The 18,805-nt window shown below is 38.7% G+C and overlaps 3 protein-coding genes across 3 annotated transcripts; all 3 read left to right on the plus strand.

Moving 5' to 3' along the window:
* Positions 1 to 1,724: 1,724 nt before the first annotated feature.
* Positions 1,725 to 4,048, plus strand: LOC310807151 (interleukin-1 beta-like). Its single transcript, XM_083673475.1, has 6 exons — positions 1,725 to 1,830; positions 2,062 to 2,110; positions 2,227 to 2,425; positions 2,649 to 2,828; positions 3,206 to 3,339; positions 3,449 to 4,048. The coding sequence occupies exons 2-6, from the start codon at positions 2,081 to 2,083 to the stop codon at positions 3,662 to 3,664; spliced, it is 759 nt and encodes a 252-aa protein (XP_083529601.1). The 5' UTR covers positions 1,725 to 1,830; positions 2,062 to 2,080; the 3' UTR covers positions 3,665 to 4,048.
* Positions 4,049 to 7,146: 3,098 nt separating this feature from the next.
* On the plus strand, positions 7,147 to 10,028 carry LOC310806977 (interleukin-1 beta-like). Its single transcript, XM_083673257.1, has 6 exons — positions 7,147 to 7,216; positions 7,465 to 7,516; positions 7,626 to 7,824; positions 8,675 to 8,866; positions 9,139 to 9,272; positions 9,519 to 10,028. Exons 2-6 carry the CDS (start codon positions 7,484 to 7,486, stop codon positions 9,738 to 9,740), a joined length of 780 nt encoding a protein of 259 aa, XP_083529383.1. The 5' UTR covers positions 7,147 to 7,216; positions 7,465 to 7,483; the 3' UTR covers positions 9,741 to 10,028.
* A 3,674-nt stretch (positions 10,029 to 13,702) lies between these two features.
* On the plus strand, positions 13,703 to 15,970 carry LOC310806978 (interleukin-1 beta-like; the record flags this gene model as incomplete). Its single annotated transcript, XM_083673258.1, has 5 exons — positions 13,703 to 13,735; positions 13,845 to 14,043; positions 14,894 to 15,085; positions 15,358 to 15,491; positions 15,749 to 15,970. 5 exons carry the CDS (start codon positions 13,703 to 13,705, stop codon positions 15,968 to 15,970), a joined length of 780 nt encoding a protein of 259 aa, XP_083529384.1.
* Between the last annotated feature and the right edge of the window lie 2,835 nt (positions 15,971 to 18,805).

Raw genomic sequence — 18,805 nt, forward strand, 5'->3', positions numbered from 1 at the left:
TCAGACACCCGCATACACAAAACAGTATATAAAGAAAACCTAGTTAGTCGCCCCTCTGCTGTCCACCCCCCAACCTGGATCAGTGTGGGAGAAATCCTATTGAAATTAAACAAGTTCCAATCATAAATCGAATCAAGTGAGTTTGATCATGCATGTATGTGACATGGCCTAAGGGGACATTTCAAGTATAAGCACAAGAAGGCCAGTTTAGAAAGACAAAACTTGCTTTTGTTACTGACATTAACACATAACATGTATGACTAATATAACCTGTCTCAACAAGGTGCAGTCAAGTATTGTATCAGTGTTGGCATCTTTATTGTTTGTGGTGTGGAATGGCGTAGGTTGGCCTAATCCAAAACATGGGTGTGAATGAGGAAGTGAAATTGAAAAAAGTGGAAGGCTTACAGTAAGTGTGTCAGATGCCTTCTTGAGACATCCTTAATGGCTCTCCATTGCTACTGTACCTGTTACATCACTGGGAATTACATTGGAGATCCAGTCCTGCCAGATCCAGATTAGCCAAGTAACACCCAGAGGGATGTCAGTGAGGATATGCATTATCAATATTCTAATCCCATGCCTCAATAGGACCAAAGACCTTTAATACATGTCTTTGTATTTCCCTCCCTGATAGGACTGAAATAACTATTCTCGCATACCTATAATTCAGGCTATTTTGTCATATATATTTGAATTCATATACTTCTGTGTGAATTTGGGAAACAAGGTATCTAATTCACCCGTATGGGTCCCTGGGATGAATATACCTGAATAATATTGAATATTTTCAATGTAGATGGCTCCCTGGTATTTTATGGGTGGGGACAGTGTAATAGCTGGACACGTTCCCAGTCTGTCTAGTGGAAATATACTATCTGTCTAGTGGCAGATCATATCCTCTGGGGTAACACACGCTGACACAAGCATTAGGAAGTGAGGAAATGATAGAGGAAGTCCCTTGTTACTAACTATTCAAATAACCTGGATATATTACTAGTGAATATTTTACATCCATGAAATTCCACAGAATGTGGGTCTTGACATCACTGCAGATTTCACAAGATTAAGAAATGATAGAATAGAAAATAACTATTTCACCTGATGAAATGTCAAGCGTGACAATGTATTGGTTGATATTTTAAAATGTGGTTTTCCTTTATCTGTAGTGAATGTTACTCCAAAAATTGTATTGTCATCGGTACTGTGATCCAGGGGAGTGTATGACATTAAAATTACATTCTTAAAAGCAACCTGTCCTCTTGGAAAACACTATAGTACTACAGGAATACAATTGTAGCACAGAATACAATAATGAAACAGTAGCAGTGATTCTATGAAGCTTAATACAGCTTCTATAAGACTTATAACATATCATTATATACATATGATATCTTACTTTTTAATGACTTAAAAAATGTGTGTCCTTTCAGTCTCCTGTTAAATACATAAAAATATATGATCAATTTTTAAAGAAAGTCAAGAAAGCCAGCAGGACAAACAACATACATACAGATGGTCTTGAAAGGTCATGAATGCATAAAATAAAGTCTATCAAATAATTTATTATTATTACTATTATTGAAAAGTAGTGAGTCAAGTATTTCATCATCAAAACCACAAAACAAGGTACTACACAATGTAGTTATACAAAACTATCTCATTTCCTGTGTCTGGGAAATTCCTGATGAGCTGCCTAGAGTGTATAAAACCCAGCAGGTTGGCACATGTAGTCAGAAAGCAATTGTCCTACGAAGAAGACAACTTGGAACTGAAAACAACACTAACTGAAAATAAACAACTAACTCTCAGATTGAAAGCAAACTTCAGGTAAATTACTTTATATTCTATTGGAGTTTCTTACTGGCTTCCAATGTGTTGTGTATTACAATGACATTGTAATGATATTGTAAGATTTTGTGGTTGTTTACTATTAATTGCTGCAGTATTAGAACATTTACTTCACTGTTTCAATTACTAAGTAACCACAGGTTGATTTACACACTGAACTGTGTCAAAGTAATAGTTGTATTTTAAAAGGTGAATATTTGTATCTTCCAGATCAAACAAAACAGACAACATGGAATTTGAGACTAACTGTTGTTTAAAGGTAAGTGTCCTGTTCAAACAATACAGACCAACAACTATATGAGGTCCATGAAATATCCCAAAGTGAATGTTAAATAATGTTTAATAAACATTCTCTCCCAACCTTGTTCTGTTCAGTGCCCCTCAGACAGTAAAGCATGGAGCTCCAAGCTGCCCAAGGGGCTGGACCTGGAGGTATCCCACCACCCCCTCACCATGCGGCGTGTGGCGAACCTCATCATAGCCATGCAGAGATTAAGGGGCAACGAGTCGAGCCTGTGCACCGAATTCAGAGATGAAGACCTGCTCAACGTCATGCTGGAGAGTGCAGTGGAAGGTAGGCTATCTAAGTTCACTTGAGCCCAAATAGGCTTCATACAATAATACTGTTAGCCAGCACTTTGATTAGGTATCTGAAAGAGATTTGAAAGACCAACCTGGACATATGAATGTTGAAAATGTAACATGTTTCACCATCAGAGCCGACACATTTATTTAACGACAGTACTTGAGAGTATAACAACCTAATCCTACTGTATGACTGTCTTTCTCCTTCTCAGAGCAACTGGTGTTCGAAGTGAACTCTGCACCACCTAGCGAATGCGGGATCAGCGGGTTTAAAAAGACAGGTGAGGTGCAGTGCAACATCATTGACCGCGAGAAGAAGAGCTGGGTGCTGCTACAGGAGGCCATGGAACTGCAGGCTATGATGCTGCAGGGAGGCAGCAACCACTGCAAAGGTATGTCAACAACTAGGTCTCTTCTCTGGCCCAGATCTAGGGTTCATATGGCCTCCACAAATTCTAACCCTGCTGGATTCCAAATCGACCACTATCCCCTTCATCTACAACCCTTCCATGTAGAACTCTTTTGGTTTCCATTTAGAATCTTTTGTGGAAAGGGTTCTACATGGAACCCGAAAGGGTTCCTCAAATGGTTCTCCCACAGGGACAGCAGAAGAACCCTTTACGGTTCTAGGTAGCACCTTTTGTTCTAAAAGTGTAGACACCAGTAGACATCATGTAGTACCAGTAACTCTCTACTGATACTCTTGTTTTCTGGGGGTTCAGAGTTGAGTTCTGAAGTTGTTGACCTCTCATCTCTCTTCCCTCCTCAGTGCTTGTGAATCTGTCCACCTACGTGAACCCCAGGCCCAGTATTAAAGCCAGACCTGTAGCACTGGGCATCAAGGGCTCCAACCTCTACCTGTCTTGCTCCATGGTAGAGGACAAGCCTACCCTGCATTTGGAGGTAAATACAAAACCAAACACAACTCTCATTGGGGTGGTCAAACAGATAGCATATACATGCATACAATATGTAGTTGTTCTTGAATGTAATGGTGACATTTCTTTCCTAGACAGTGGAGGACAAGGAGGAGCTGAGGTGCATCAGCAAGGACAGCGACATGGTGCGCTTCCTCTTCTACAGACGCGACAAGGAGGTGGACAACAGCACCCTTGAGTCGGCCCTCTTCACCGGCTGGTTCATCAGCACGGCCCAACAGAATGCACAACCAGTGGCCATGTGCCAGCAAACCACCCAACGATACACTAGGTTCTCTGTCCAAGTGTAAGCCTAGAAAATAACTTAGTAACTTCTTGAAGTTTTTAGAGAGTATGTATGTACTAAGTACAGCAATTTGCAGCACTGGGTGTATTGACGTAGTCAAAGTTTACCACATGGTGGCGCAATTGAGTGTCAAGTAATGGTAAGCACCCTTGCTATTTATTATACTGTCCGAAGACTTTAGCCAAATGTTGCTGATAGCAGATACAGAGTTACTATATTTTCATTTACAATCATGATGTTTTTCTATTATTTATTGTATTATTTATGAGAAACAAAGTAATATTATTTATCAATGTATTTATTTGATCATTAAGTGTTCTATTTAGATTGATCATTAATTTATTCATGCATACATTTTAAACAGCATTGCAAAGTGTGTACTTTTTCGAAAATAAATTAAAAAAACAAAAAAAAACAATATTGTCTCTTATTGATGATCTTTGAGGAAATGTCAAGCTTATTCTTTCATTCATTTTGTGACTGCTGTAAAATGTTTGTTTTAGGAAGAAAAGTAACACAGCATTAGTTTATCTCTCAAAATCAGATTTTGCTTTGCCTGTGATCATCCTACTTTGTGTTGACTTTGTGTTTACATTCATTCTCTCTGCTTCAAGAGTCCTGATCAAGAGAGCCAGTATGCCAATATGCATACAAAAGATATATTTAGTTTATGAAGTAATTACAGTATTGCATCAGTTTCAACTCTACACTCTTAGAAAAAATGAGTCCAATAGGGTTCTTGGCGGAGGAGTGGTGTTCTACCTAGAAGCCTTTTAATCCAAGGAACTCTTTTTGTGAGGGGGTTCATTTATGGAAGAAATGGTTCTTCTGTGATTTTTTATAAGGTGAAAGAATTTCTTTACAGCTGTACATTAGGCATAATAAAACTGTGTTATGTTACTGTAGCTTTCACCACCTGTAGCTTGGCTGATTAGCTACCATGTTATGTGACAATGTCATCAAAGACAGCAGGAACCTCACCGCCTTTGTGACAACGGCCCCAATCAGGCAGTTACTCAAGAAAGATGCACCATGTAGGGGTTTCAAGTTTCTCTCTTGTGGATGTTTTATTGGCCTAATCTTGGACGGTTGGGTTTTGCATGTGGGAGATCCCAGTTTGAACCATGCCACTGTCACACAATTGTTTTTAGCTGTGGGACAGTGGTAATTTAGGGGAAGCAAGGATACAGTCAGGAGCACTTGGATGTTTTAGCTCTTACTATTTGATATTTCAAATACTTGTTTTTACCATGTTAGCCATTATAGCCCTGCCTGTTTTAAAGTCCACTTGTATTTATTCTATTGATTTATTTTTGGAGTAAACTGCTCCAGTCTTTTAGTAATACTTTTTATGTGAGGGCCAAACATGGAGATGCAAAGAGTAGGCACATGCTCTCTTTCCCATTCATTGCATTTGTGACAGCATGAGGGGCGCCATGTAGTACACTTGGGTGGGACTTCCTATGAGTTGGGAAGGCATCAGCCAATTGGATCAACACATGGTCTGTTTCTTCAAAAGGTTTATCCATTGAATGTAAATGGCTTTCAGCTGCATGACGCCATGTACAGGTGCCAATAACCTGAGACCAGGACTGTTAGTTATCAAGCCTCTCTGAGTAGGAAACATCTCGAAAGTTCAGAGAGTGATGCATATTTGGTCCTACTTTTACGAATATGAATAAAAGCAAGTTATCAAGAGTCTTTAGACTAAAACGTTCTCAAACTTGGCAAGTATTTACGAGTCCTAAAGAGGTGACGTAACTCATTATGAGTAGGCTATGAATTACCAATAGACGGCTGGACACATGTTGCACGCACATTTCTGGATAGGAGACATGTTTTACAAACATAGGGATGGCATCATTTGTGTCACTTCCCCATCCAATTCCCATTGCTTTCGGCTACAACGTTCTTCTCACGTTGTCCTACATGAAAGAATACAGCACACGTTCTTTGGGCAGACAGAGCAAGATGGCAAGGAGGAAGTAAACATTTTAACAGCGTATAAATATAAACGTTGAATTTAAATACATTGGGTGACGTCAGACTTTGCCTGAGATACTAGAACTGTGTTGATACTACACTTCAGGACAGCAGGTGGATAACCAACATTTGATTTATGCTTACTCAAATCACAGAAGATGAATACAGTTGACTACATGGCACTCCCCATATAATGGCAGGTAATTTAAAGGAGTTCGCCCTCTGGTGGTTATAACTCTATGAGGACAACAGCCAGCTGTGAGCAAGACGAAGTCCCTTATTACCTAACATTGGATATGTTAGAAGTGGAATTTCTGACTTTGAGAAGTCACTGCAGATTTAACAAGATTAAGAAATGATAGAATGGAACACATTTTTGAAAAAATATTTCACCCTATGAAATAATGATACAATAATGATTGATCATAATAATGAAACATGCATTTCTCTGCTTGTTATGACTACTGATATAATTAAAATGTGTGTTTTAGGGGGAAAAGTTATAATGTATTGATTGTTATTTCAAAATCTAGTTATGCTTTATCTATAGACATCTCAAGTTCAAGTTCAAAGTTTATTGTCATATTTACTGGGATACAGGGGAGTGTATGACAGTACATTGACAGTCTAACTCGCAAGCTCTCCACTTTGAAAACACAATAGTAGTACAGGAACTAAACAGTATCACAGAATACAATAGTAACACAATACAACACAATATACACAGCAGCAGCAGTGACTCTATGAAGCATCCTGTAATACATCTATAAGACATGATGATGACTTTTTAATGACTTAAAGGGGCAATCTTGGATTAGTCCATCAATTTTTGGACTTTTAAATTAATGGTATTTAGCCATTGATTGTTGAAAAATGTAACTTATAAATGCCACACAAGCTTGGTTCAACTGTCTTAGCCCATCAAAACCCCAAATCGAATTTTGTTTGACTGTATTGTTTGTAAACAATGTAATTGTAAACAAAAAAAATTGTGCATCGCATCAAAACATGGTTAATACTATAATTTTTAGCTGTGATGAATTTGAAAGTTACATTTCTCTAGCCCCATCCCTCAGCTGTTAACCAAAAAGTGGCAAGGTGACTTTGTTGTTTGAAACCCAGACTGCACCAAATGTGTGTCCTTTGATCTATTTTTAAAGAGAGTAAAGAAAACCAGCATGACAAACAACACACATACTGTACATACAGATGTATAATATGATAGACTTCATCTTATGCATCAATGACCTCTATTAAGTCATTGACTATTGGATTAACCTTAGCTCCTAGAAAGAAGAAAGTATGTCATTGTTATTGAAGAGTGTACGTATTTTGTAGACTCACATCCTGTTTTTTGTGAGTCCAGTATTTCATCATCAAAATCACTAAACAATGCTCAAGTGGCTGTAATGGTTGGTTTGGGGAAATCCTGGCGAGCTGCCTAGAGTATAAAACCCAGCAGGTTCTCACATGTAGTCAGAAAGCAATTGTCCTACAAAGAAGACAACTTGGAACTGAAAATAACACTTACTGGAAAGAAAGTACTGATTTTCAGATTGAAAACAAACTTCAGGTAAATTAACTTTATATTCTGTTAGAGTTTCTTACAGGCTGCCAATGTGTATTCCAGTGATATTTTGTGTTTTTTTACCCCCTAATTACTGCCGTAGCCTATTAGAAAATGTACACTGGAAACAGGTTGATTTACACAGGTTGATTTACATACTGGATCATGTATTAGTTGCAGGTGTAATACATTGTTTTTAATTGGATTTCAAAGTAATAGTTGTATTTTAAAAGATGAATGTTTGTATGTTCCAGATATAACAACACAGACAACATGGAATTTGAGACTAAATGCTGTTTAATAAACGTAAGTCTCCTGCTCAAACAAAGACAGACAACTATGTGAGGTCAATGAAATATCCCAAGTGAATGTTGTCCTAATATTGAACAATCTCTCCCAACCTTGTTCTGTTCAGTGCCCCGCAGACAGTAAAGCATGGAACTCCAAGCTGCCCAAGGGGCTGGACCTGGAGGTATCCCACCACCCCCTCACCATGCGGCGTGTGGTGAACCTCATCATAGCCATGGAGAGGTTAAAGGGCAACGAGTCGAGCCTGTGCACTGAATTCAGAGATGAAGACCTGCTCAACGTCATGCTGGAGAGTGCAATGGAAGGTAGGCTATCGAAGTTCACTTGAGTCCAAATAGGCTTCATACAATAATACTGTTAGCCAGCAGTGGCGTTTCGTCATTCAGGGCCCGGCCCCACCAGCTGTTGCACGAATTAAGCATCACCCTTGTCATATAATTGTATCTTAATATCCTAACTTTAGTAAATCGAATTTTTATTTTTTTATTTTTTTACTTTGGTTAATAAAACATTCATGACTGTGCTTTACTTTATTTTCCTTGAGTATGGAAGCTCTAAAAAGCAGGAAATGTGCTATTTTTCGCAGTCGGCTGGCTGGCTCAGTGCAAATTGGACGGGCAAAAGTAGTCACCTAGCAAGTGGTCATAGCTAAACACAAAGCTAAACACAAATGTTGGAAAAAGAAGCTTCATGATTGCGCCCATGACAAAGAGTTCAACATATTTATTAATCTTGATCTTAGAATATATTCTGTTAATATGTCTTGATGTAGGCTATATCTAACTGCGTTCGTGACAGGTGATGTGTTTTGTTTGACTGTGGTTACACTGGCGTACATCTGAGCGTTTTTGAGAGTTTTCCCACCAAACGTTTGGTGTTCAAAATGCCACTGGTTAGCCAGAACATCAAATAACACCTTGAAAGAGATTTGAAAGACCAACCTGGATAAATTAATATTGAAAATGTAACATGTTTCACCATCAGAGCCAACCACAAACAACATGCCTGGCTGTCTATAATTCGTTACATACAAATCTTGATCATAATTTACAATAAGCGGCAGGGAAACAGATTTGTCAGACAAGACACATTTATTTAAGAATGATACGTGACAGTACCACAACCTAATCCTATGACTGTCTTTCTCCTTCTCAGAGCAACTGGTGGTTGAACTGAACTCGGCGCCACCTTGCTTGAATGGCGAAGGCGCCAGGATCAGCGGGTTTAAAAAGACAGGTGAGGTGCAGTGCAACATCACTGACCGCGAGAAGAGGAGCTGGGTGCTGCTACAGGAGGCCATGGAACTGCAGGCTATGATGCTGCAGGGAGGCAGCAACCACTTCAAAGGTATGTCAACAACTAGGTCTCTTCTCTGGCCCAGACCTAGGGTTTGCTTGGCCTCCACAAATGCTAACCCTGACTATAAGGGTTAAACTGAGCTTAGATCAGGATTCATGGGCAAATTCCTGCACACTTTTCCATAGACTTACTTAATTCCAAATCCTATCCCCTTCCCCTAGACACTTTATGTAGTACCAGTAATTCTCTACTAATACTCTTGTTTTCTGGGGGTTCAGACTTCTGAAGTTGTTGACCTCTCATCTCTCTTCCCTCCTCAGTGCTTGTGAATCTGTCCACCTACGTGAACCCCAGGCCCAGTATTAAAGCCAGACCTGTAGCACTGGGCATCAAGGGCTCCAACCTCTACCTGTCTTGCTCCATGGTAGAGGACAAGCCCACCCTGCACTTGGAGGTAAATACAACACCAAATACAACTCTCATTGAGGGGGTCAATCAGATTAAATTTAATACAATTGAGATATTCCAACATACATGAGACTAAACAAATAGGCCTATTTTGGCCTATTCAATAACATCAACATTATCATCATTTTAAAGTGTAGGCCTATAGATATTCATTAATGACCGTGATGAGGAATGACCTTATGACCTTTGACCTTAGTTGTTCTTGAGTTTAATGGTGACGTTTCTTTCTTAGACAGTGGAGGACAAGGAGGAGCTGAGGTGCATCAGCAAGGACAGCGACATGGTGCGCTTCCTCTTCTACAGACGCGACAAGGAGGTGGACAACAGCACCCTTGAGTCGGCCCTCTTCACCGGCTGGTTCATCAGCACGGCCCAACAGAATGCACAACCAGTGGCCATGTGCCAGCAAACCGCCCAACGATACACCAGGTTCTCTGTTCAAGTGCAGGCCTAGAAAATAACTTAGTAACTTCTTGATGTTTTTAGAGAGTATGTATGTACTAAGTACAGCAATTTACAGCACTGGGTGTATTGACGTAGTCAAAGTTTACCACATGGTGGCGCAATTGAGTGCCAAGTAATGGTAAGCACCCTTGATATTAAATATACTGCCTGTAGTCTTCAGCCAAATGTTGCTGATAGCAGATACAGAGTTACTATATTTGCATTTACAATCATGATGTTTTTTCTATTATTTATTGTATTATTTATGAGAAACAAATTACTGTGATTTATCAATGTATTTATTTGATCATTAAGTGTTCTATTTAGATTGATCATTAATTTATCCATGTATACATTTTAAACAGCATTGCAAGTGTGTACTTTTTGGAAAATTAAAATTAAAAAAAGACAAATCAATATTGTCTCTTATTGATTCTTGGCGGAGAAGTGGTGTTCTACCTAGAAGCCTTTTCATCCAAGGAACTCTTTTTGTGAGGGGGTTCATTTTTGGAAGAAATGGTTCTTCTGTGATTTTTTATAAGGTGAAAGAATTTCTTTACAGCTGTACATTAGGCATAATAAAACTGTGTTATGTTATTGTAGCTTTCACCACCTGTAGCTTGGCTGTTTAGCTACCATGTTATGTGTCAATGTCATCAAAGACAGCAGGAACCTCACCGCCTTTGTGACAACGGCCCCAATCAGGCAGTTACTCAAGAAAGATGCACCATGTAGGGGTTTCAAATTTCTCTCTTGTGGATGTTTTATTGGCCTAATCTTGGACGGTTGGGTCTTGCATGTGGGAGATCCCAGTTTAAAGTCCACTTGTATTTATTCTATTGATTTCAAAATAAAAGTAGTAAGGAGTAAATTATTCCAGTCTTTTAGTAATACTTTTTATGTGAGGGCCAAACATAGAGATGCAAAGAGTAGGCACATGCTCTCTTTCCCATTCATTGTATTTGTGACAGCATGAGGGGCGCCATGTAGTACACTTGGGTGGGACTTCCTATGAGTTGGGAAGGCATCAGCCAATTGGATCAACACATGGTTTGTTTCTTCAAAAGGTTTATCCATTGAATGTAAATGGCTTTCAGCTGCATGACGCCATCTGGTGCCAATAACCTGAGACCAGGACTGTTAGTTATCAAGCCTCTCTGAGTAAGAAACAGCTCATAACTGCTCGAAATTTCAGAGATTGATGCACATTTGGTCCTACTTTTACGAATATGAATAAAAGCAAGTTATCAAGAGTCTTTAGACTAAAACGTTCTCAAACTTCGCAAGTATTTAGGAGTCCTAAAGAGGTGACCTAACTCGTTATGAGGAGGCTTTGAGGTACCGATAGACGGCTGGACACACGTTGCACGCATTTTTCTGGATAGGAGAGATGTTTTACAAACATTTGACAACAAGTTTCTAGTTACCGGTTGGATAGGGATGGCATAATTTGTGTCACTTCCCCATCCCATTCCCATTCCCCTTGGGAAGGTCTTTTGGAAATGTAAATAATCCTTGCACTTTTTGACAACAGGGAAAATGCAGCAGTGTAATAGCGATAATTTGGGTCTATCACAGACAACCATTACCACGCAATAACTTCAACATTAATTAATTACAGCACCACGCATCATCTGAAGATTTTATTGATTTCCCCACAACTCCATGTCAAATTATCCACAAACAATGCCTTCATGCATATCGGTGTAACGTAATGCCTTAACCATAATAAAACATGTATTGTTGTAGCCTATATTTTTATTGTGATACTATGCAATACCAAAATAAACTGTAATAATTATTTACACTCAAGTTCAACAAAATGTGGAATCGATCATGCATTATAATGTTAATCTACTTGTGTTATCATTTTAATTTAGAGAGTACCACTACGACTGCATTGGATAGTCAATGTTTGGAGCAAACATTTGCAATATATTGTAGCTAACAAAGAAAGGTTATTCAAATGTCCTTTGTGTTGTAAAATCAAGAAGAAATTCATTCATAAGAGTTGGTCCGACTCATCGCTCAAAATGTAAGTAAGAAGATAATGCACTCCCACTGCCTACTCTGAGCTGTTTTTTTCTTCTTTTTTTTTACTCAAAACGATTCCTATGAGTAATTCTAAGAGGCTTGATAACTACTGGTCTTCGGGATCAAACTTTGCCTGAGACAATAGAACTGTGTTTATAGTACACTTCAGGACAGCAGGTGGATCACCAACATTTGATTTACGCTCACTCAAATCACAGAAGATGAATACAGTTGACTACATGGCACTGCCCATATAATGGCAGGTAATTTAAAGGAGTTCGCCCTCTGGTGGTTATAACTCTATGGGGACAACAGCCAGCTGTAGAGCAAGAGAAAGTCCCTTCCTTATTACCTAACAATAGGAAGAGCCTGGATATGTTAGAAGTGGAATTTCTGACTTTGAGAAGTCACTGCAGATTTGACAAGATTAAGAAATGCTAGAATGGAACAAAACTTTTTGAATATTTCACCTAATGAAATAATGATACAATAATGATTGATCATAATAATGAAACTTGCATTTCTCTGCTTGTTATGACTACTGATATAATTAAAATGTGTGTTTTAGGGGGAAAAGTTATAATGTATTGATTGTTATTTCAAAATCTAGTTATGCTTTATCAATAGACATCTCAAGTTCAAATTCAAAGTTTATTGTCATATTTACTTGGATACAGGGGAGTGTATTGACAGTACTAACTAGCAAGTCTAACTACATTGACAGTCTAACTAGCAAGCTCTCCACTTTGAAAACACAATAGTAGTACAGGAACTAAACAGTATCACAGAATACAATAGTAACACAATACAACACAATATACACAGCAGCAGCAGTGACTCTATGAAGCATCCTGTAATACATCTATAAGACATGATGATGACTTTTTAATGACTTAAAGGGGCAATCTTGGATTAGTCCATCAATTTTTGGACTTTTAAATTAATGGTATTTAGCCATTGATTGTTGAAAAATGTAACTTATAAATGCCACACAAGCTTGGTTCAACTGTCTTAGCCCATCAAAACCCCAAATCGAATTTTGTTTGACTGTATTGTTTGTAAACAATGTAATTGTAAACAAAAAAAATTGTGCATCGCATCAAAACATGGTTAATACTATAATTTTTAGCTGTGATGAATTTGAAAGTTACATTTCTCTAGCCCCATCCCTCAGCTGTTAACCAAAAAGTGGCAAGGTGACTTTGTTGTTTGAAACCCAGACTGCACCAAATGTGTGTCCTTTGATCTATTTTTAAAGAGAGTAAAGAAAACCAGCATGACAAACAACACACATACTGTACATACAGATGTATAATATGATAGACTTCATCTTATGCATCAATGACCTCTATTAAGTCATTGACTATTGGATTAACCTTAGCTCCTAGAAAGAAGAAAGTATGTCATTGTTATTGAAGAGTGTACGTATTTTGTAGACTCACATCCTGTTTTTTGTGAGTCCAGTATTTCATCATCAAAATCACTAAACAATGCTCAAGTGGCTGTAATGGTTGGTTTGGGGAAATCCTGGCGAGCTGCCTAGAGTATAAAACCCAGCAGGTTCTCACATGTAGTCAGAAAGCAATTGTCCTACAAAGAAGACAACTTGGAACTGAAAATAACACTTACTGGAAAGAAAGTACTGATTTTCAGATTGAAAACAAACTTCAGGTAAATTAACTTTATATTCTGTTAGAGTTTCTTACAGGCTGCCAATGTGTATTCCAGTGATATTTTGTGTTTTTTTACCCCCTAATTACTGCCGTAGCCTATTAGAAAATGTACACTGGAAACAGGTTGATTTACACAGGTTGATTTACATACTGGATCATGTATTAGTTGCAGGTGTAATACATTGTTTTTAATTGGATTTCAAAGTAATAGTTGTATTTTAAAAGATGAATGTTTGTATGTTCCAGATATAACAACACAGACAACATGGAATTTGAGACTAAATGCTGTTTAATAAACGTAAGTCTCCTGCTCAAACAAAGACAGACAACTATGTGAGGTCAATGAAATATCCCAAGTGAATGTTGTCCTAATATTGAATAATCTCTCCCAACCTTGTTCTGTTCAGTGCCCCGCAGACAGTAAAGCATGGAACTCCAAGCTGCCCAGGGGGCTGGACCTGGAGGTATCCCACCACCCCCTCACCATGCGGCGTGTGGTGAACCTCATCATAGCCATGGAGAGGTTAAAGGGCAACGAGTCGAGCCTGTGCACTGAATTCAGAGATGAAGACCTGCTCAACGTCATGCTGGAGAGTGCAATGGAAGGTAGGCTATCGAAGTTCACTTGAGTCCAAATAGGCTTCATACAATAATACTGTTAGCCAGCAGTGGCGTTTCGTCATTCAGGGCCCGGCCCCACCAGCTGTTGCACGAATTAAGCATCACCCTTGTCATATAATTGTATCTTCATATCCTAACTTTAGTAAATCGAATTTTTATTTTTTTATTTTTTTACTTTGGTTAATAAAACATTCATGACTGTGCTTTACTTTATTTTCCTTGAGTATGGAAGCTCTAAAAAGCAGGAAATGTGCTATTTTTCGCAGTTGGCTGGCTGGCTCAGTGCAAATTGGACGGGCAAAGGTAGTCACCTAGCAAGTGGTCATAGCTAAACACAAAGCTAAACACAAATGTTGGAAAAAGAAGCTTCATGATTGCGCCCATGACAAAGAGTTCAACATATTTATTAATCTTGATCTTAGAATATATTCTGTTAATATGTCTTGATGTAGGCTATATCTAACTGCGTTCGTGACAGGTGATGTGTTTTGTTTGACTGTGGTTACACTGGCGTACATCTGAGCGTTTTTGAGAGTTTTCCCACCAAACGTTTGGTGTTCAAAATGCCACTGGTTAGCCAGAACATCAAATAACACCTTGAAAGAGATTTGAAAGACCAACCTGGATAAATTAATATTGAAAATGTAACATGTTTCACCATCAGAGCCAACCACAAACAACATGCCTGGCTGTCTATAATTCGTTACATACAAATCTTGATCATAATTTACAATAAGCGGCAGGGAAACAGATTTGTCAGACAAGACACATTTATTTAAGAATGATACGTGACAGTACCACAACCTAATCCTATGACTGTCTTTCTCCTTCTCAGAGCAACTGGTGGTTGAACTGAACTCGGCGCCACCTTGCTTGAATGGCGAAGGCGCCAGGATCAGCGGGTTTAAAAAGACAGGTGAGGTGCAGTGCAACATCACTGACGGCGAGAAGAGGAGCTGGGTGCTGCTACAGGAGGCCATGGAACTGCAGGCTATGATGCTGCAGGGAGGCAGCAACCACTGCAAAGGTATGTCAACAACTAGGTCTCTTCTCTGGCCCAGACCTAGGGTTTGCTTGGCCTCCACAAATGCTAACCCTGACAGTAAGGGTTAAACTGAGCTTAGATCAGGATTCATGGGCAAATTCCTGCACACTTCTCCATAGACTTGCTTAATTCCAAATCCTATCCCCTTCCCCTAGACACTTCATGTAGTACCAGTAATTCTCTACTGATACTCTTGTTTTCTGGGGGTTAAAAGTTCTGAAGTTGTTGACCTCTCTTCTCTCTTCCCTCCTCAGTGCTTGTGAATCTGTCCACGTACGTGAACCCCAGGCCCAGTATTAAAGCCAGACCTGTAGCACTGGGCATCAAGGGCTCCAACCTCTACCTGTCTTGCTCCATGGTAGAGGACAAGCCCACCCTGCACTTGGAGGTAAATACAACACCAAATACAACTCTCATTGAGGGGGTCAATCAGATTAAATTTAATACAATTGAGATATTCCAACATACATGAGACTAAACAAATAGGCCTATTTTGGCCTATTCAATAACATCAACATTATCATCATTTTAAAGACATCATCAAGTGTAGGCCTATAGATATTCATTAATGACCGTGATGAGGAATGACCTTATGACCTTTGACCTTAGTTGTTCTTGAGTTTAATGGTGACGTTTCTTTCTTAGACAGTGGAGGACAAGGAGGAGCTGAGGTGCATCAGCAAGGACAGCGACATGGTGCGCTTCCTCTTCTACAGACGCGACAAGGAGGTGGACAACAGCACCCTTGAGTCGGCCCTCTTCACCGGCTGGTTCATCAGCACGGCCCAACAGAATGCACAACCAGTGGCCATGTGCCAGCAAACCGCCCAACGATACACCAGGTTCTCAGTCCAAGTGCAGGCCTAGAAAATAACTTAGTAACTTCTTGATGTTTTTAGAGAGTATGTATGTACTAAGTACAGCAATTTACAGCACTGGGTGTATTGACGTAGTCAAAGTTTACCACATGGTGGCGCAATTGAGTGCCAAGTAATGGTAAGCACCCTTGATATTAAATATACTGTCTGAAGTCTTCAGCCAAATGTTGCTGATAGCAGATACAGAATTACTATATTTGCACTTACAATCATGATGTTTTTCTATTATTTATTGTATTATTTATGAGAAACAAATTACTGTGATTTATCAATGTATTTATTTGATCATTAAGTGTTCTCTTTAGATTGATCATTAATTTATTCATGCATACATTTTAAACAGCATTGCAAGTGTGTACTTTTTCGAAAATAAAAATAAAAAAAGACAAATCAATATTGTCTCTTATTGATTCTTGGCGGAGGAGTGGTGTTCTACCTAGAAGCCTTTTCATCCAAGGAACTCTTTTTGTGAGGGGGTTCATTTTTGGAAGAAATGGTTCTTCTGTGATTTTTTATAAGGTGAAAGAATCTCTTTACAGCTGTACATTAGGCATAATAAAACTGTGTTATGTTACTGTAGCTTTCACCACCTGTAGCTTGGCTGATTAGCTACCATGTTATGTGACAATGTCATCAAAGACAGCAGGAACCTCACCGCCTTTGTGACAACGGCCCCAATCAGGCAGTTACTCAAGAAAGATGCACCATGTAGGGGTTTCAAGTTTCTCTCTTGTGGATGTTTTATTGGCCTAATCTTGGACGGTTGGGTCTTGCATGTGGGAGATCCCAGTTTAAAGTCCACTTGTATTTATTCTATTGATTTCAAAATAAAACTTTTTTGGAGTAAATTATTCCAGTCTTTTAGTAATACTGTTTATGTGAGGGCCAAACATAGAGATGCAAAGAGTAGGCACATGCTCTCTTTCCCATTCATTGCATTTGTGACAGCATGAGGGGCGCCATGTAGTACACTTGGGTGGGACTTCCTATGAGTTGGGAAGGCATCAGCCAATTGGATCAACACATGGTCTGTTTCTTCAAAAGGTTTATCCATTGAATGTAAATGGCTTTCAGCTGCATGACGCCATGTACAGGTGCCAATAACCTGAGACCAGGACTGTTAGTTATCAAGCCTCTCTGAGTAGGAAACAGCTCATAAGTGCTCAAAGATTTCAGAGATTGATGCACATTTGGTCCTACTTTTACGAATATGAATAAAAGCAAGTTATCAAGAGTCTTTAGACTAAAACGTTCTCAAACTCCGCAAGTATTTAGGAGTCCTAAAGAGGTGACCTAACTCGTTATGAGGAAGCTTTGAGGTACCGATAGACGGCTGGACACACGTTGCACGCATTTTTCTGGATAGGAGAGATGTTTTACAAACATTTGACAACAAGTTTCTTATACCGGTTGGATAGGGATGGCATAATTTGTGTCACTTCCCCATCCCATTCCCATTCCCCTTGGGAAGGTCTTTTGGAAATGCAAATAATCCTTGCGCTTTTTGACAACAGGGAAAATGCAGCAGTGTAATAGTGATAATTTGGGTCTATCACAGACAACCATTACCACGCAATAACTTCAACATTAATTAATTACAGCACCACGCATCATCTAAAGATTTTATTGATTTCCCCACAACTCCATGTCAAATTATCCACAAACAATGCCTTCATGCATATAGGTGTAACGTAATGCCTTAACCATAATAAAACATGTATTGTTGTAGCCTACATTTTTATTGTGATACTATGATATACCAAAATAAACCGTAATAATTATTTACACTCAAGTTCAACAAAATGTGGAATCGATCATGCATTATAATGTTAATTTACTTGTGTTATCATTTTAATTTAGAGAGTACCACTACGACTGCATTGGATAGTCAATGTTTGGAGCAAACATTTGCAATATATTGTAGCTAACTAAGAAAGGTTATTCAAATGTCCTTTGTGTTGTAAAATCAAGAAGAATTCATTCATAAGAGTTGGTCCGACTCATCGCTCAAAATGTAAGTAAGAAGATAATGCACTCCCACTGCCTACTCTGAGCTGTTTTTTTCTCTTTTTTTTTTACTCAAAATGATTCCTATGAGTAATTCTAAAAGGCTACTGGTCTTTGGGATCAAACTTTGCCTGAGACAATAGAACTGTGTTTATAGTACACTTCAGGACAGCAGGTGGATCACCAACATTTGATTTACGCTCACTCAAATCACAGAAGATGAATACAGTTGACTACATGGCACTGCCCATATAATGGCAGGTAATTTAAAGGAGTTCGCCCTCTGGTGGTTATAACTCTATGGGGACAACAGCCAGCTGTCGAGCAAGAGGAAGTCCCTTCCTTATTACCAAACAATAGGAAGAGCCTGGATATGTTAGAAGTGGAATTTCTGACTTTGAGAAGTCACTGCAGATTTGACAAGATTAAGAAATGCTAGAATGGAACAAAACTTTTTGAATATTTCACCTAATGAAATAATGATACAATAATGATTGATCATAATAATGAAACTTGCATTTCTCTGCTTGTTATGACTAATGATATAATTAAAATGTGTGTTTTAGGGGGAAAAGGTATAATGTATTGATTGTTATTTCAAAATCTAGTTATGCTTCATCAATAGACATCTCAAGTTCAAATTCAAAGTTTATTGTCATATTTACTTGGATACAGGGGAGTGTATGACAGTACATTGACAGTCTAACTAGCAAGCTCTCCACTTTGAAAACACAATAGTAGTACAGGAACTAAACAGTATCACAGAATACAATAGTAACACAATACAACACAATATACACAGCAGCAGCAGTGACTC

The sequence above is a fragment of the Argentina silus genome (assembly GCF_951799395.1).
Source record: "Argentina silus genome assembly, chromosome: 7".
Taxonomy (NCBI): domain Eukaryota; kingdom Metazoa; phylum Chordata; class Actinopteri; order Argentiniformes; family Argentinidae; genus Argentina; species Argentina silus.